General features: G+C 40.6%; 1 protein-coding gene across 1 annotated transcript in view; it reads right to left on the minus strand.

Moving 5' to 3' along the window:
* Positions 1-20,507, minus strand: part of LOC126262838 (trifunctional enzyme subunit alpha, mitochondrial) — a 145,512-nt gene that overhangs the window by 31,770 nt on the left and 93,235 nt on the right. The window contains exons 6-8 of the mRNA XM_049959695.1: positions 6,157-6,332; positions 2,418-2,588; positions 2,072-2,294 (exon numbers count right to left, since the gene is read on the minus strand). Coding sequence (XP_049815652.1) covers positions 2,072-2,294; positions 2,418-2,588; positions 6,157-6,332 — 570 coding nt within the window. The remainder of the gene's footprint in view (positions 1-2,071; positions 2,295-2,417; positions 2,589-6,156; positions 6,333-20,507) is intronic.

Below are 20,507 nucleotides of genomic sequence, written 5' to 3' on the forward strand. Positions count from 1 at the left end.
GAACAACACAATAAGAATATCAGTAGAGCACTCAGATCAACCCTTGCTGAGTGGCAACCCGTAACGAGCCACATTCAATCCCTGCACCTCTGGCAGTTATTCTCTGTAAGTTTAAATGCATATCAGGCAACCTGCGACTCGCTTACCATCAAGCCATGGTTGTCCTAGAAATAAACCAGCTTCAATTAAGAAAATCATCCATAAAAATAGCTAATGGAACTGTGTATGTCTCAGTTCAAATTAACTGTTTCATAGGAATGAGACTAGACAAAGGCTTGCCCTTCACATTGCCACTATTTACCTAGCATAAAGAAGAAAGCCCTATGCCTTCGACCAATCGTGTAGAATATGGACAACAATTAATAGAATATGCTCCAATCGTGGCAGAAGCACTGACTCTCTTTACAGATACGGTAAGACTCCATCTGTTCACCATTTAGTTACAGATAGGACATATCGTGGAAATTTCAATGAATTCCTGGTGGCAACAAATTGTGCAACTGATTGTATTAAAAATTTAAGTGCCCATAAATTACCTGTGTTATTGCTTTATTTTATTCAGTATTGTGCTTAAAAAACAATATGATATGCAAGTAAGATAAATAAAAGTTAAATGAGTATTTACCATGTTGCCACACTTCTGTTCTGGTGACACCACGTCAAGCAAGTATACTTGCATCAGAATAACAAAGTAATTGCCGGTTTGACACTGAAAGGCTCAATATTGTGTTAGGTGATATGTGCACAGCCAATATAGCTGTAACACTAACAGCTCCTCAGGTCACTGCTGAATTCTTTTCTATGTTTTCCTTCAATCTGCATTACTCTGATCACCTTACAGTAGCAGAGAAGCCTTATCACTTTGTTGCTCTGATTCACTATTAGGTACAGACATTCTTTTGTCTATTATAAAAAAAAATCAGCATAAGGAAAGAAAGCATATGATGAAAATTTATGGCAACAATAATGCTATCAACCGCAATCATTAGATAATGATCACATGCTTTCTTTCCTTATGCTGATTCTTTTTTATAATCTGCAAAAGAATATCTGTAGCTAATAGTGGATCTGAGCAGCAAAGTGATACGGTTGCTCTGCTCCTGAAAGTTGATCAGAGTATTGGCAGAGTGCCATGACAACGGTTGATTAGTTGTTGCTGTGGCAGCTCTTTCGTAAAACACTACCTGCCAATCACTTTGTTATTCTGATCCGGGCACAGATCTTACTACCATGCATACTGCCACCTTTTACAGAACTGTCGTGGAAATACTTTTGCTGCTACCATGGATGTTTGGGGTGAAATTGTATTAACATTTAATTTCAATAGCCCAATAGTTTTGCAGTCACAATTTTCCTATATTACAGAATAGGTGAAGAGGATAGCACACGATGGACCAGCATGGAGAGTTGCATTAAACCAGTCTTTGGACTGAAGACCAAAACAAGTTTAGGTTGTTCTAAGATAAGTGCTCTGGATAGAGTACTCATCCTATTGCTGATGTAATTTGGGATACCAATATCTCTAAATTGGGTAAGAAGATGTATAAGACATGTGAAAGAGAACTGTTTTACCCTTTCTAGAATATATGCCAAGTTGCTTAAACAGGAGAAAGTTGATACGAATACTGGTCTGATGCACAATTTTCATACTCTTGCTTGCACAGATAGTAATCTACTGTATGAGCCTTCTGACATGCAGAATGGACAGATTCAAAGCTTCTGTTCCCCACTGGCTCATATCTATTCATTCCTTTAACTAAAGACACTCTTCAAATCTCAAGTTCGTGCCTCAGTTTTTGAAATGTGCTCTCAATATACCGTGTAAGAAGGAAAGATAAGTAGGTTCATGTCACAATTCGGTCAAATCACTAGATTTGCAGAGATTAAACTATACTAATATTTCACTCTAAAGATGTACTCTGCAGATAGGGATGAACAGTCAGTGAACAATCTTATTTATTGACCATGGTCTCTTGGTATAGCAGTTCAAAAAGAAAGAAATTATGTCCGCTTTTCTCACTTTGTTGGCTGTCAAATGTTGTTATTGAGATATTTTTACTTTTCAACTAACCTTTTCAGGTCGCTTGCTTGCCTTTGCAATATCTGTAATAGGAAGAGCACTGGTGTTGGAAGCCACAACACAATGCTCTGGAATAAGCTGTTCAATCTCCTTGATAACCTTATGCTTGATGTTTAAATCTTCAAATACTGCTTCTATTACCATATCACAACTTTTAAAATTTGAATAAGAAAGTGTTGGTTCTAGGTTTGACATAAATCGATCCATTTCAAACCTGAAAATAAAACATTTGTCATCATTTTTGAAGTATGCCAGAGATGATTAGATTTCCCAAACACTACAGTAGCATTAGCTAAAGAAGTAGGTTTAAAAAAAAAAGTTAGTTTCAGTTCAGTACCCAGACAACTTCTTCCTTTTCACTGCTTTATCTAGTCCTGTTTGTATTTGTCCGACACCGCGTGCTAGCCCTTTGGGGTCAGTATCCTTCATAATAACTTTATAACCTTTATCTATTGACACATGTGCTATGCCAGCACCCATGAGTCCTGCACCTATTACTGCAATATTTCTGAAACATAAATATAAAAATATATTAACGAACAATTATGAACAAAATAAGCATTTTTAAAAAATCAGCTTAGCATGAGACTGATTTTAAATACTCTTTAGGGAACACAAGGGGAAAAGTGAATATTACTACTGTGTCAAACCACTGGACAAAAACTAAATGATTTTCTCAACATTTTCATGGTCTCTGCTGTAGCGCTTCGAGAATTTCGGAGTAAATTCTAGAACCACTCAGCCTTCCACCGTTTCGAATACCTGATTTTTTAGAAGTGAGTAGGAGAAAAGAATACACCCTAGTACGCATCACCTATTTGTATGTACAGGTCAAGAAACAGTTACGAGAAAAAGATGGACCCAGCGGCCGAATGGTGGCAGACAAGTACCTGCTGTATGGTCCACGGAGTTTCTGTGTACAGGTAGAGAAGAAAAGAAAAGTTGATGTAGTATTCTGTGCTCTTTAGTGTCTCTTGATTGTAAAAAGACTAACTAACAATTGAATATAGATTTCTATGTACATTCACATATTGGACTCGCTTGAGACTGGAGAGTTTTAACTTACTCTGTGTCTTGCCTGTGAACGAAGCAAGACACATGTATGATGTTCATAAATTATTTGGTTATCAAACGAATGATATCTGAATATGTGTAAATGAGTCTAATATTTAAGGACTAATATAATTTGCAGAAGTTGTTGTCCATGGAAGTTGAAAATATAAAGTGATTGAACTGAAAAGTTCCCAAATTATTTCAAGGATAGAGAAGTAGTTTAATAAATTCCTTTAGCCAGCTATAGTCTTCAGAGAAGCAGCTTTTGGGAGATCGGGGTAACTGATTACCCAGAGACGAGTATTGGCTACACACATCACACAAGTTAACTGACTTGAGAGATGTGTGAGCCTTGCAACACAATACCACACGTGTCTTGTCAACCGAAAAATGTTAGAACGTGGCGAACCAAGTAACAGGACCCGAAGAAAGTGGGAATTTTAAGACGGAAACGGGAAGAAAATATTATGAGTTGCCATAGCAACCAGGCATAGCAAGATATGAGAACTGTTTCCACTAATTGTATTGAGTCCAATAAACCAATGGAAGAAAGTTGCGAGTACAACACAGTAAAAGACATGAGAAAGTAATAGCGGCAAAAATCTGGAGAAAAGACCTCAACCTTTCCACTAACAAGATTGAGTGTGGAGAGTAAGCAGTCTTCACACACGTCCATCACGCCGATGCAGTAACCAGCCACTGACATCGACTGCACCAGCTGCTGCTCACCGGTGCTGACTTTGCATCCACTCGCCAACAATGATGCTGAAACCAAAATTCAATGCCACCAGCGCCAGTGCTGCCCACCGGTGCTGATTACACATTCGCTTACCAACACAGCTAGATCTCTACACAGGTTGTTAGAGGATTGTACCTGTTAAGTTGCCTTCACACTCTGCTCTAGTCAGCAGTGGCCCCAATTGTAATGCCAACAGCAGCTGACGCTCTCCACATATAGTTAGCTCTTATTTTTGCCTAGTCAGCCAGTCTCTCCTGCCATCCACGTATAGTTAGGTCTTATTTTTACCTAAGCTGCTATTTGAAAGTAATCTCTTAGGCCGTTGGTCTACACAAACCTGGGTGCAGATTAATAAACTGCAAAGCATGTTAGACTAATAGAAAATATGATTTTGTATGAATCATTACATAATTGTGATAATATAATACATATTTTATAAGTAATGCAGAACGTTTGTTTTATCCCTTTATGATATGTGATGTATAGGGGAGGGTTTATATCAGTTTTGAAAGGGGTGGGTAGAGTAGGTAAAAGCACGACTAACGCCACACACACATCACACCTTTCAGACAACCCTCGCAGACAAGTGTGACTGGTTCCTCACCATTTGCTGTTCCGTAGGGGTTGCTAAGATTTTTCTTCGGTGACTTCAAAGGTGAAGGTGAGAATGTCTGTTCTGCAGGAGATGTTTAACATCATACCTCCTTCGGCTTCTCACTCAAGTGGGGTGGGGGTGGGGACGGAATACGTAGTGCTTCAAGAATTTCAGAGTAAATTCTAGAACCACTCAGCCTTCCAATTGTTTCGAACACCCGATATTTTAGAGGTGAATGGGAGAAACAAATACGCCCTACTACGCATCACCTATTTGTATGTGCAGGTCAAAAAACAGTTATGAGAAAAAGATGAACCCGGCGGCCGAACGGCGGAAGAAAAGTACCTGCTGTAAGGTCCCCCACTTCCCGTGTACAGGTAGAGAAGAACAAGAAAAGTTTATGTAGTATTCTAACTATTTGCTGACCAGTTCCCTTTCTAGTTGTGTGCGCACGCGCGCATGCGTGCGTGCGCAACACACACACACACACACACACACACACACACACACACACACACACACACACACACTTATTAAATTGAACTAGAACATTATTAGGACTATTATTAATCCCATCAATGTTTTGACTTACATCATCACGAATTAATATTATTTGAAATAAACTAAACACTACACAATGAATTTAAAACACTACTAGGACCAAAATCATTTAATGGAACAACATTCATCTTCATCTCAATTTTTATTATAATACTATTTAATAATTTTATAGGATTATTCCCTTACATCTTTACTAATGGTGCGCCCCCCCCCCCATGTGTGTGTGTGTGTGTGTGTGTGTGTGTGTGTGCGCGCGCGCGCAGTTTGCACCATTACTGACAAGCTAACTTTCTTCTTTTAACCAGAGAAGCATGGGTGTACTTCAGTGTTTTACACATTGAAATTTTATTTTTTTCTGTCTCTCAATTGAAATCTTGATCTTTTTCCAAGAAGTTTACTGGTTGATCTCCAGATTTCAACATTTTATTGGATAACTGAACAATCATGGGTGCACGCACACTCTCATATGCATGCTTATCACCTGCGTGCGTGCGCGCTCGCATTCGCACGCGCACGCACGCACGCACGCACGCACACACACACACACACACACACACACACACACATGCGCGCACACACACACACATGCGAATGCGAGCGCGCACGCACGCAGGTGATAAGCATGCATATGAGAGTGTGCGTGCACCCATGATTGTTCAGTTATCCAATAAAATATTGAAATCTGGAGATCAACCAGTAAACTTCTTGGAAAAAGATCAAGATTTCAATTGAGAGACAGAAAAAAATAAAATTTCAATGTGTAAAACACTGAAGTACACCCATGCTTCTCTGGTTAAAAGAAGAAAGTTAGCTTGTCAGTAATGGTGCAAACTGCAATTAAAAACATTGTGATAGTCAAGGTTTAACTTCATCATAGTCGAAAATAACGAAAAGCTTGCTTATGCTACTATTTTTTATAAATTTATATGACCATGATTCATGTAATATGAAATAACAGACTTCGTGCAATTTTGGAGTTTCTACAGTATCTTCATTAATTCAGCTTATATTTATGTCAAGTGTCGAAAATCAAATACTGACAGTTCCTAAGAAGACAAGCTTCAGTACAAAACCACAATTATCAATATTTAAAGTTTGTCACTCTCTTTTAAACCATATTGCTCTTACTTCACTTGATGAGATGGGTTACCAAAGTGATTCTTTTTGCATTCTGTCTGTCCTTTGAAAATACCCATTAGTCCTCTACTCTGTGGAGTCATTGCCAGCTGTCCAAATGCAGCACTCTCTGCAGCATATCCTGACTCTGGTCCTTTTTCAATGCCAGTTCGAATGACTTCCAGTATCTGGTGGGAAAAAGAGTGAGATCTAATGTTAATATGTATCACCTGTAATGATACGTTGTGCGTACTATAATATGCTGTGACTTACCAAACAAAGCGCTGTTAGATAGACACAATATTATATTTTTCCCACGTGGAATGTTTCCTGACTTACCAAACGGGAAAGCGCTGGAGATAGACACAATAAAAAACACACACAAATATCAACCTCGCACGCACGCACGCGCACACACACACACTTCTGCACATATACAGACACAAGCAGACATGTGTAAAGGCAAAGAGTTTGGGCAGAGATGTCAGTCGAGGCAGAAGTACAGAGGTAAAGATTTTGTTGAGTAACAAGTGATGTATGAGGGGCGGCAACTTGAAATTAGTGGAGGTTGAGGCCTGGTGGGTAATAGGAAGAGAGGATATATTGAAGGGCAAGTTCCCATCTCCGGAGTTCTGACAGGGTGGTGTCGGTGGGGAGTATCCAGATAACCCGAACGGTGTAACACTGTGCCAAGATGTGCTGGCCGTGCACCAAGGCATGTTTAGCCACAGGGTGATCCTCATTACCAACAAACACTGTCTGCCTGTGTCCATTCATGCGAATGGACAGTTTGTTGCTCGTCATTCCCACATAGAAGGCTTCACAGTGTAGGCTGGTCAGTTGGGAAATCACATGGGTGCTTTCACACGTGGCTCTGCCTTTGATCGTGTACACCTTCCAGGTTACAGGACTGGAGTAGGTAGTGATGGGAGGGTGCATGGGACAGGTTTTACACCAGGGGCGGATACAAGGGTTACAAGGGTAGGAGCCAGACGGTAGGGAAGGTGGTTTGGGGATTTCATAGTGATGAACGAAGAGGTTACAAAGGTTAGGTGGATGGCGGAAAGACACTCTTGGTGGAGTGGGGAGGATTTCATGAAGGATGGATCTCATTTCAGGGCAGGATTTGAGAAAGTCTTATCGCTGCTGGAAAGCCACATTCAGAGTTTGATCCAGTCCCGGAAAGTATCCTGTCACAAGGGGGGCACTTTTGGGGTGGTTCTGTGGGAGGTTCTGGGTTTGAGGGGATGAGGAAGTGGCTCTGGTTATTTGCTTCTGTACCAGGTCGGGAAGGTAGTTGTGGGATGCGAAAGCTGTTGTCAGGTTGTTGGTGTAATGGTTCAGGGATTCCGGACTGGAGCAGATTCGTTTGCCACGAAGACCTAGGCTGTAGGGAAGGGACTGTTTGATGTGGAATGGGTGGCAGCTGTCATAATGGAGGTACTGTTGCTTGTTGGTGAGTTTGATGTGAACGGATGTGTGAAGCTAGCCATTGGACAGATGGAGGTCAACGTTGAGGCAAGTGGCATGGGATTTGGAGTAGGACCAAGTGAATCTGATTGAAATTCTGGAGAGGAAATTCTGGAGTTGTTCTTCACTGTGAGTCCAGATCTTGAAAGGTACCAAACTTTGGGTTGGCAGGCCTGCGTAACCAAGAAGGCTTCCTCTATGCGACCCATAAATAGGTTGGCGTACGAGGGGGCCATCCTGGTACCCATGGCTGTTCCCTTTCATTGTTGGTATGTCTGACCTTCAAAAGTGAAGAAGTTGTGAGTTAGGATGAAGCTGGCTAAGGTGATGAGGAAAGAGGTTTTAGGTAGGGTGGCAGGTGAACAGTGTGAAAGGAAGTGATCCATCGCAACAAGGCCCTGGACGTGCGGGATATTTGCGTATAGGGACATGGCATCAATGGTTACAAGGATGGTTTCCGGGGGTAACAGATTGGGTAAGGATTCCACGGTGTTCGAGAAAGTGGTTGGTGTCGTTGATGAAGGATGGGAGACTGCATGTAATGGGTTGAAGGTGTTGATCTACGTAGGCAGAGATACGTTCTGTGGGGGCTTGGTAACCAGCTACAATGGGGCTGCCGGGATGTTTGGGTTTGTGAATTTTAGGAAGTAGGTAGAAGGTAGGGATGCCGGGTATCTGTGGGGTCAGGAGGTTGATGGAGTCAGGTGCAAGCTTTTGTAGGGGGCCTAAGGATCTGAGGATTCCTTGAAGCTCCGCCTGGACATCTGGAATGGGATTACCTTGACAAACTTTGTATGTAGTGTTGTCTGAAAGCTGACGCAGTCCCTCAGTCACATACTCCGGACGATCAAGTACAATGGTAGTGGAACCCTTGTCAGCCGGAAGAATGACGATGGATCGGTCAGCCTTCAGATCACGGATAGCCTGGGCTTCAGCTGAGGTGATGTTGGGAGTAGGATTAAGGTTTTTCAAGAAAGATTGAGAGGCAAGGCTGGAAGTGAGAAATTCCTGGAAGGTTTGGAGAGGGTGATTTTGAGGAAGAGGAGGTGAGTCCCACTGTGATGGAGGACGGAACTGTTCCAGGCAGGGTTCAATTTCGATAGTGTCTTGAGTTGGATCATTGGGAGGAGGATTAGGATTATTTTTCTTCATGGCAAAGTGATATTTCCAGCAGAGACTAGGAGTGTAGGACAGTAAATCTTTGACAAGGGCTGTTTGGTTGAATCTGGGAGTGGGGCTGAAGGTGAGGCCTTTGGATAGGACAGAGGTTTTGGATTGGGAAGAGAGGTTTGGAGGAAAGGTTAACTACTGAATTGGGGTGTTGTGGTTCCAGATTGTGTTGACTAGAATTTAGAGGTTTTCGGGGGAGTGGACCTGGAAGTGGGAGATTGAGTAGATGGGAGAGACTGAGTCTGTGTGCAATGAGAGGAGGTTGAGGTTTGTTGGAAAGGTTGTGGAGGGTGAGTGAGTTGGCTTTCCGGAGGTGAGAAACCAGGAGATTGGATAGTTTTTTTTGAGGTGGAGGGTGACATGCTGTTCTAATTTGCAGTTGGCCTGTAGGAGGATGCTCTGAACAGCCGGTATGGATGTGGGAGAGGAAAGATTAAGGACTTTGATTAGGGATAGGAGTTGACGGGTGTGTTCAATGGCTGAGTTGACACGTAGGTGAAGGATTAGGCGGGTGATGGCTATGGATTGTTCAGTTTGGAACTGGTATAGGGACTGATGGAAAGAAGGGTTACAGCCAGAGATGGGAACTTTAAGTTTGAGGACTTCAGGGGTAATGCCAAATGTCAGACAAGCCTGAGTGAATAAAATATGGGAGCGTAATCTGGCTAGGGTGAAGGCATGTTTGCGGAGGGAATGTAAATAAAACTTAATGAGGTCGTTGTGGGGATGTTGTGAGGGTGACATGGTATTAGAAGGTGGAAAGTGTAACATGAGGCTAAAGTGAAAATAAAAATATATGGGGAGAGAGAAAGGTGAAGTAGAAAGCAACTGGAGTTCTGGTGTGAAAAAAAGTCGAAAAAGTGTTGGTTTAAGTTGAGCTATGTTGATCCTGTGGTGAACTTGGATTGGTAAACAATGATGTGAACAAAGGTTAGGTGATTGTGCTGCTTCCGAAACACATTAAAGGGTGGAAAAATACGGGAAAATTTCGAAAAAACTGCGTGTAAATGTATTAAAAGGACTGGTTATGTGGTGGCAGATTATGAAAATGAGGCTAACAATCGTCTGACGAAGAACTAACGTTAAAACCTGTGGGAAGCTGCTAAAAAATTATCGGTTATGTGGGAAAAATGTGAATGGAAATAAAATGAAAGTTGTTAGAACTAGCTGAAATGGTTGTTTAACAGGTGAAAGGAACTGAAGCTGTGAAATAACATTCACGAGGTAACGCAAGAAATTTTTGTAAACTGGGAGTGGTGAATTTTATAGCAGTGGAAGTGTTGAAAGTGTTAAAATTGTTTTGGTTATGGTTTGGAAGTAAATTATGTATTATTGAGTATATATAGGCAGGATAAAATGTATGGTATATTACGGAAAAAAGGGAAGGTGAATACAAAGTGAAACTACTTGCACAAACAAAAAGAGAAAGTAAGATGACAGAAAACATTTCAAAATGCAACAGTGACAATAACAAACGTAATTGTTGGGTTCAAATTAATGATATGAATATAATAGAAAGAAACATTCCACATGGGAAAAATATATTAAAAAAATATGCTGTGACTTACCAAACGGGAAAGCGCTGGTAGACACACACAATAAAAAACACACAAACACACACACAAATATCAAGCTTTCGCAACCTACGGTTGCTTCATCAGGAAAGAGGGAAGGAGAGGGAAAGATGAAAGGATGTGGGTTTTAAGGGGGAGGGTAAGGAGTCATTTGAATAAATATATATACTATGACGGTTCTACATCATTTGTTTTTTTTTATTTTTTGTAGGTATACATACGAAGAGGTGTATGTAAAGAAAGAGTGGAGATGATAAACTCATTCACAAAGAGAAACAAAAGCATGGGAGTTAGTGGAATAACTATAAAGCAGTAGTGAGCAGGGGATAAACAAGGAAGAGGAGTGAGCAAAGAAAGAACGTAAGCTAGAGTGGAATTAATCATGATAGTCATTTAAGAAAAGTCAGTTTAATTAATACTCTGAGGAATTGATGGATTGTAGGATAGTGGGATTTACCATAGCGTATGTAGACATATTATCTATGCTGAGTATAGAAGTTGAGAAGTAGAGGAGGACTCTAGGGGAGTAAATGAAGCAGTAAAAAGTGAATTCAAAGTGTAAAATAGATTTTTTTTTTACCAGAGAATACTTATAGTATACATAGGAACACACACACACACACACACACACACACTCTATAATCATTATTTAATTTATACTGTGCGTATATTTTTGTACATTCATATTATAAATATGCTGGGCCAAATATGCAAAGGGGAAGAAAAAACTACCTTTCAAGAGTACAAAGCTCATAATTATTGCACCTGTAAATTTGGTGTAAAGATTATCTGGCTGCTGCTATTGATTTTTAGTTTTTGTACATATTTGATACAAATATCAGAAGTCATCAATATTATTAAAAAAGTATATATTAAATTTGGCTTCACTGTGACAGGACACATTTTTGAGCATTACTTAAACATTGGGTGAATTTTATGTTGCATGTGCACAAGAGAAAAGAAGACGAGGTCTGTTCCAAAAGTCACAATTTTGCCACAACCTACGAGTACGTCGTTCAGGCCAGATAATATACAATTAAATTTTTGTAGATAGAAATTTAGAATAACTATTTAAATATCTATCGGTTTGAATCGGATTGATTGAGTGACTGTTGGGTTGAACTTTAGATAGGAAGTGTTTATTATAAGTGAGTATTATGCAAAGTTTAGGTCAGTGACATTATTAACTCAGATGCGAGTGACTTTATATATTTGTTGTTCTGTGTATTAATGGTTCTTACTAGGGCGGCTTATAAAATGGCAATGCAACAGCAGAGCGAATCACAACAGCCCTCAGCTGTTTCTGAGGTTAGTGAAACATTAGACGCTAGCTTAACTGAAGTAGTGCCTAGCGGCAGCATTAATCAGGCCCCACAACAAAGCTTAAGTGTTTCGATGTCATCTGAGCAGGACGAAATAAACCCATTGACTGTAATCATGCAGCAGTTAACACTGTTAGCCAAAAATGTAACAGACTTAACTAAAGCGCAAATAGACACTAAAAGGGAAATCAATGAACAATTAGCAGCCAATCAAGTGAAAGTCCAGGAGCAATTACTAGCTAATCAAACGAAGTTGAATGAGCAATTGGAAGCTAATCAAGCGGAATTAAATAATAAATTAGTAGAGAGTTTTCAGAAACTTGATGATAAATTAAATAAAACTGCGGAAGAATTGAAAATTCAGAATGAAAAGACAGAATTAAAATTAGCTGCTCAAATTGAGCAAGTCACTCAGCAGTGTAATGAAAATGCAAAGTAGTTATGCCTAGAGTTAACCGAGTATGTTGCTACCAAGCTTGATACTATTAAAGAGCAGGTCGAGTCAATCCCACAGATAGTTCAAGCACAAGAACAGATGCAATGTTCTATGGCGGTAATTCCGGTATTAGTTGAAGTTAAAGATGAATTAAAACAACAAGTAAATGAGATGTCAGCAGATATGCAGGATTTGAGACAATCACAAGACATGATTCCGAAGGACATCCAAAATTTGGATAAATCCATAAATAACAAAGTAGGGACAAGACGAGGTTGATCATAAGGTAAACATTCTCACGGGAAAATTCTCGCAGTTAAGTTTGGAAAGGCAAAGCATTTCTTCAGACAATATTGAACATACGGTCAGAGCAGCTATACAATCTATGACCGAGAGTTCTGAAGAAAATTTATTTAATAAAGGTTTGCGAGAAGCCAGAGAACAACTAGGCGAAGAACTTAAACAATGGAAAGAAAACATTGAGAGATCTTTAAACCTATCTCGAGAAGATTTGCGTTCCACGCAAGGAAATGAACCCATAACAAGATCTATCAATGAAGCTACATTATTTAACCGATCAAGTACAGAAAGGGACATTAATGCACGCGTTCGTTTTTGCAATAAACATCAATCACAACACTATGAGGGTAGTCATAATGACTGTAATTGTAAAAGCAATACTGAGGAGAAAAAACTGAACAACATCCTGTCACGGTCGCCAAAAAAAATTTTTTTTTGTGGTATTCAAAAAATTTAAAAACCCCTCTCACACCGGCCTGATTTAGCTTCACTGATCAGGATAGTAAAAACATGCGTACGTTAAGGGAATTTTCATTCACAAAGCAGGCTTATCACATTCACACAGTTCAATACTGTTCTATCCTGATTAAATTGATAATCACTTAAATTCCATAAGGCAGTGAAGCAATTTCGAAGTCTCAGTGCGACGAAAATTGTCAGTCGAACTCCTGAAAACATTTGTAATAATTATTAACTTTCGGTGATCACATGGGGAAGACCGGAGTTCTGCTGGTAAGACCGTGTCAGCCTATTTATTTGAAGTAACTGGATATCTTGAGCATACAAAACGGCAGGTTCGTCCAGTGTAAATCAGACATTCCCCACTGATCCCTTGCAACACAGCATAGTAAGCAGACACTGTCAATAATAGGAGGAGGAGGAGATTAGTGTTTAATGTCCCGTCGACAGCGAGGTCATTAGAGACGGAGCGCAAGCTCAGGTGAGGGAAGGAAGGAGAAGGAAATCGGCCGTGCCCTTTCAAAGGAACCATCCCGGCATTTGCCTTACGCGATTTAGGAAAATCGCGGAAAACCTAAATCAGGATGGCCGGAGACGGGATTGAACCGTCGTCCTCCCGAATGCGAGTCCAGTGTGCTAACCACTGCGCCACCTCGCTCGGTTGTCAATAATAATCAGTTAAATAATAGGCGAACACACTTACTTTAGTTTAGTTCATGTATTAAATTCCTTCTCATACAGAATCTCATCAAGATGGCAACTAGCTCAACAATACATACATATACATCCTCCTCCTTTCACGGCTAATCGGCAAGCTCTGAATCTTTCTTTTCATAAGAGAAAACATATATAGCAGAGAAGCTATTCCATGGAGTAAATGGATGCTCCAAGGAATAATAGGGCTTGAAACTACTTTGCATTGATAATCATAGTATATTAAAGTTTAGGAATCGGTAAGATAAGAAGAGATATTTCAAGATATGTACTGAGTTATATAATTTATAAAATTTCTGAAAATATCGCGGAGAGACCGCTGCAAGAGACATTACAATACACACGTTTCACACGTTGGCAACACTCGCAATGTGAACAAAAACAAACGAACAGACAAAAACACTGTTGCAGGGCGGAAGGAGAAACAGTTTCAGAAAGTGAAGTGTAAATAACGCAGTGCAAGAAATACTGCAATATGGCAAAAACTGCCAAGTGCAAATGAGAAATGAAGCACTTCGACGCCACCCAGTGCTAGCAAGGAGGGAAATAGCAGAATATGTAAAGAAACACCCTAAGTAACTTGCACACCAACTTTATAATCAAAACACTGTTTTTAACCTAAAACAAGCAAAACCATCCAAATGTATGTGTCCAATTTGCACAATAACCACGGATAAATAAAAGTGAAACACATCTGGTTTAATTCTTTTTTATTAAATTGCAGTCAGCTCAAGATGGATAACCTATAGCAACAGATTTTAATAGCTGCTGTGGAAGATGGGCATGTGAACAAATGTATGAAAGCAAACCACCTCCGATACCTTGGCCAGTGAAGTCAACATTTAGAGCGAGTTTCTGCAATCCACCAGTAAATAACTAAAATAAGAGGTGCAGCGGGGAAATGGGTGATTTGGAAAGCCTGGAAATAGCATGCTACATCCAGAATCAGAAAACTGGAGTGGTGCCATTTGGCCAACATACCTCTGGCATTGACCATGATACTGATGTTTAGGTGAGGTGGCATTGTGGACCAGTGAACAACACACTATCACTGTGAAGGCATTTTACAAAATCAATTACAGCTATTTGGCTGTGCAGGTGTATTTCATGCTCATTACAAACTCGCATGTTATGTCCTAGTCCCGTCAGCAAGTGCTATCATGGTGTGGGTACAGAACTTTGAGGAAACGGCTCATATGGTGCAAAAGAGGTGGTGGAAGTGCATAATGCATTCGTGCAACAGAGAATGTTGCAAGCGTGGAAGAAGCCTACAGCCAATGTCTCAGGTGTTATGCATACATGCACATGCTTCAATCTGACATATCTGATCACAGTGTAGAAGTGCAATACTACCCATACAAAATTCTGAGAGTGCAAAAATTGAATGCAGATGGCCTCCCAAAAAGAATATGCTTTTGTTGGAAATTGTTCTAACTCATGAATGACAATCTGAATGATGAGGCCAATTTGTGTGTGTATCAGGCTTGTTAACAAGCATAACTTTAGATACTGGTCATGTGAAAATCCTGAAATGATACAAGAAATGCCACTTCACAGTCAGAATGTGATAATGTGGTATGATGTATCATCATTTGGAATCAGAGGATCTTAGTTTTTTAAAGATTATCGTTGCAATGTTGTTCTATGAATGCAAAATGTTATGTTCACATGCTCTACCATTTCCTAGTGCAACAATGTGCTGATCTTCCTGTAACTGCAAACACATTCTTCCAACAAAACGAGGCCCCATGCCATACCTCATGGCATCTCATTAACATGTTGGAGAACATCTTTCCTGGCCATCATCTCCAAGAACGGGGACATTTCCTGGCCCCATGATATCCTGACCTTTCAGCATGTCTTTTCTTGCTTTGGGGTCATTTGAAATCTGGTGTGACCCAGAACATGCAATCCAGGAAATGAAGGATCAAATTCACAGGGAAATTAATTGAATTCCAGTGCCTGTCCTACAAGATGTGATTTCTAACTTCCGGAGAAGACTTGAAATATGCATGAAGGAAATTGGCGACCACCTACGTGACACTCTTATATGATGGGCATTTTAAATGGCAGACACTGTAAATACATACTGTATTTATTTTGTATCACTAGTGGAGGTTTCAAGTTTACTCACTGTCTGAGCCACCATTTAAAATACCATTTACTCTTCTTGTTTTTTTAAAGATTTATTTTATGCATGTAGTCTGTACCTTGTGGGTACAGTGATTACTTTGTTCATTTAACTGTCTGGTTATTCCACTTGCCATGGAAATGGACGTATAAAGCTTTTTCCGTTTCAAATTCCTTGTAAGAAGTGTGGCAATTTTACTGTTCGTTAGTAAAGATGTAACTTCTGTTTAAGTTTAACTTATTTTAGGCCTGATGTGGTCTTCTCCTTGTATTTTTATCATCATTCTGCTGATGACATCTTTGTGGAATGCAATTTATCCCGTTAAGCACTAGAAGCCCAGTCTGTTTATGCCAACTCTGTAATATTGGTCAGTTATTTTGTGAAGTTATCACAATGCCAGATAACCAGTCCACCTATGTTTATTTATCAAGAATATTCTGAACATTTTTTGATATTTTATGTATCATATTTTGTCACTGAAAAGGATGTATCAAATCTGTCTTGCAATGCATGCATGTTCGAGATCAACTACTTCCCTGCGAGTAGTCTCATAGGATGAGAATTTGTTTTAATATGCAATTATGCCTGCCAGAGAAATTCCAAAGTTTGCTCCCAAGCCACCTCTCAGAATTGTTGAGTTTTTGGTTAACTACAGAATGTCAAATCCATAGTTCTGTAAAATCTATTCTGTTTGACTACATTTTCAGTACTTCATTCCCAATGATTCCTCTGTAGTTGAAGTGTTGCACTGAAGCTAATCCCATCGCTCTCCCGTTTTAAGCACCTATTTGTCATCTTTTTTTTCTAAGCATTGATCATAAGAATGGAAAATACCTTTTTTTGTGTCCGCTGTGATTTTCAAAGGAACATGTTTCTTTCCACATTTCTGTGTAATGTTTAATGTCAGTGAAATCTTTCTTTCAATTGTATTCAGTGAAACTAACATGCACAGTATTTCTACCCACATGTCTAAGTGGTATAGCATTTATCTGAAATCCAAGCGGCAATATTCTATGGCACATCTTGGTACTTTTTTGTGTGGTAACCTTTGTCATTTTGGTGTGTGTTTGTTTTCACCACACATTAGTTTTGAAGATTATTGTCAATTTATTCTGAATTTCTTATTGGCTGAGACTACACAAATTCACCAAGTCCCTGAGAAAAACTTTATTGTTTGCAGTGATCAGTTTTCAATTCTTATACAAAATTACTATAGGAAAATACTGTCCGATGATGAACAATTTCTAATTGTGTTGGTGTCCATGCACATACACTCCTGGAAATGGAAAAAAGAACACATTGACACCGGTGTGTCAGACCCACCATACTTGCTCCGGACACTGCGAGAGGGCTGTACAAGCAATGATCACACGCACGGCACAGCGGACACACCAGGAACCGCGGTGTTGGCCGTCGAATGGCGCTAGCTGCGCAGCATTTGTGCACCGCCGCCGTCAGTGTCAGCCAGTTTGCCGTGGCATACGGAGCTCCATCGCAGTCTTTAACACTGGTAGCATGCCGCGACAGCGTGGACGTGAACCGTATGTGCAGTTGACGGACTTTGAGCGAGGGCGTATAGTGGGCATGCGGGAGGCCGGGTGGACGTACCGCCGAATTGCTCAACACGTGGGGCGTGAGGTCTCCACAGTACATCGATGTTGTCGCCAGTGGTCGGCGGAAGGTGCACGTGCCCGTCGACCTGGGACCGGACCGCAGCGACGCACGGATGCACGCCAAGACCGTAGGATCCTACGCAGTGCCGTAGGGGACCGCACCGCCACTTCCCAGCAAATTAGGGACACTGTTGCTCCTGGGGTATTGGCGAGGACCATTCGCAACCGTCTCCATGAAGCTGGGCTACGGTCCCGCACACCGTTAGGCTGTCTTCCGCTCACGCCCCAACATCGTGCAGCCCGCCTCCAGTGGTGTCGCGACAGGCGTGAATGGAGGGACGAATGGAGACGTGTCGTCGTCAGCGATGAGAGTCGCTTCTGCCTTGGTGCCAATGATGGTCGTATGCGTGTTTGGCGCCGTGCAGGTGAGCGCCACAATCAGGACTGCATACGACCGAGGCACACAGGGCCAACACCCGGCATCATGGTGTGGGGAGCGATCTCCTACACTGGCCGTACACCACTGGTGATCGTCGAGGGGACACTGAATAGTGCACGGTACATCCAAACTGTCATCGAACCCATCGTTCTACCATTCCTAGACCGGCAAGGGAACTTGCTGTTCCAACAGGACAATGCACGTCCGCATGTATCCCGTGCCACCCAACGTGCTCTAGAAGGTGTAAGTCAACTACCCTGGCCAGCAAGATCTCCGGATCTGTCCCCCATTGAGCATGTTTGGGACTGGATGAAGCGTCGTCTCACGCGGTCTGCATGTCCAGCACAAACGCTGGTCCAACTGAGGCACCAGGTGGAAATGGCATGGCAAGCCGTTCCACAGGACTACATCCAGCATCTCTACGATCGTCTCCATGGGAGAATAGCAGCCTGCATTGCTGCGAAAGGTGGATATACACTGTACTAGTGCCGACATTGTGCATGCTCTGTTGCCTGTGTCTATGTGCCTGTGGTTCTGTCAGTGTGATCATGTGATGTATCTGACCCCAGGAATGTGTCAATAAAGTTTCCCCTTCCTGGGACAATGAATTCACGGTGTTCTTATTTCAATTTCCAGGAGTGTATAAAAAGTTGTTTGTCCACCAATACAGGGCGCACATCACATTACACTGTCCCAAGTGTGGACAGGACAGCCACACACATGTTCATCCCACACACAGTGGTGATACCAGCTGATGGTATGCAGTCCTTCAAGGCCATTATAATAATGAGCACAAACATGTCATGACAGAATCTAAAAGTGCGTTCTTCCCTCCTCTCCCCTTATGCGCCTTTTAGTACCCCACTTTACAGTTTCCCACCCATTGAGACATGGCTTACCACTAGAAGGCAACACAACCTCCTCCTGCCTCTGTTAAGTAGGAATTCTGCATTAGCGGCTTATCCCAGTCTCCCGGCCCCTCTTGTTTTCTCTCTTGCCTACAAATGGCTTTTGTTTACATTTGCTTTTAAATGACTCGACAGCACTGTCACATTCTCACAGTGTGGCTTGTCACACTTTGAATGTAGCACTTTAATATTTTGTAGACTGATTGGAAACTGGATACATTCTTTCCTTTCATTTTCATTACATTTATAGTGCTATTTTGTCACTTTTACTAGGATTGTACGTAAAGAGTGTAGTTGCACGATTTACTTTTCACTGATGTTTAAGCTGGCCCTTTTGTTTACTTCACGTTACATGTACTTGATTAATATGTAATTCTAATTCTTGTAGTTTGATTTTTCAAATGAGAAAAATTATACAAGTATAGGGTTTTTGAAGTTTAGAATTTTCATTTTACGTTCAGTCAATATTTTTAAGTCTACTCACAAACTGTGCTCTTTATACAACCATACCAAGAACTCTAATGTGACTAAAGAGAGTTTTTTTTTAACCAATGTTGGATGTTTCAGTTTGTTTACTGCATCAATAATGAATATTTATCATTTCTGTTGTAACTACTACTGCAGTTCAAGCTACTCACATTACATCTTTATTGGGTTTGACCATTTGTAGTAGGCAAATGCAGTTAAGGGAGATATGACTCTGATAGACTTTTGAGGACATTTCGGTTACATGCTGTGTGTTATGTACATACAAGTTTGTATATTAAGCTTAACTTATCTTCATGGAAAAGCTTTCTCTTTTCCCAGTTTAAATAACTGCCTTGTTTAAATACACTTTAGTTTAGCTCCATGAAAAAAGTAGTTTTTCTTTTGAATAATGCAGTGTACCCAGGTGAGGCTCAATATCCATGTTTGTTTATATTCAGAACTGTAGTATCACAATGACTGTGGCAATTTGTTATTCTTCCTGTTTTCTACACCATTCTCTTGATTATTACGGAACTTAATTTTTGTTCATCAGGGACCTGAGATCTCACTGTGTTATAGTTCTTAGCATTCAATGGATTCAATTAGCTGTATTCTGTAATTCAAGTTTAATTAACTTAAATGATGTTGTTGTTGTTGTTGTTGTTTTTCAGTCCAGAGACTGGTTTGATGCAGCTCTCCACACTACTCTATCCTGTGCAAACTACTTCATCTCCAAGTACCTAATGCAACCTACATCCTTCTGAATCTGCTTAGTGTATTCATCTCTTGGTCTCCCTCTACGATTTTTATCCTCCATGCTGCCCTCCAATACTAAAATGGTGATCCCTTGATGCCTCAGAACATGTCCTATCAACTGATCCCTTTTTCTAGTCAAGTTGTGCCACAAATTTCTCTTCTCCCCAGTTCTATTGAATACCTCCTCATTACTTACATGATCTAATCTTCGGCATTCTTCTATAGCACCACATTTTGAAAGCTTCTATTCTATGATGCTACCCCTAGACCGCGAGTCTACAAATACTAGAAACATAGGTTTGCCTTTCCCTAATCTATCTTCTAAGATAAGTGGTAGGGTCAGTATTGCTTCACGTGTTCCAACATTTCTACAGAATCCAAACTGATCTTCCCCAAGGTCGTTTTCTACCACTTTTTTCATTTGTCTGTAATGAATTTGTGTTAGTATTTTGCAGCCATGGCTTATTAAACTGATAGTTTGGTAATTTTCACATCTGTCAACACCTGCTTCCTTTGGGATTGGAATTATTATATTCTTCTTGAAGTCTGAGGGTATTTCACCTGTCTCATACATCTTGCTCACAGGATGGTACAGTTTTGTCC

This window comes from Schistocerca nitens, chromosome 6 (genome assembly GCF_023898315.1).
Source record: "Schistocerca nitens isolate TAMUIC-IGC-003100 chromosome 6, iqSchNite1.1, whole genome shotgun sequence".
In the NCBI taxonomy this organism is placed as follows: Eukaryota; Metazoa; Arthropoda; class Insecta; order Orthoptera; family Acrididae; genus Schistocerca; species Schistocerca nitens.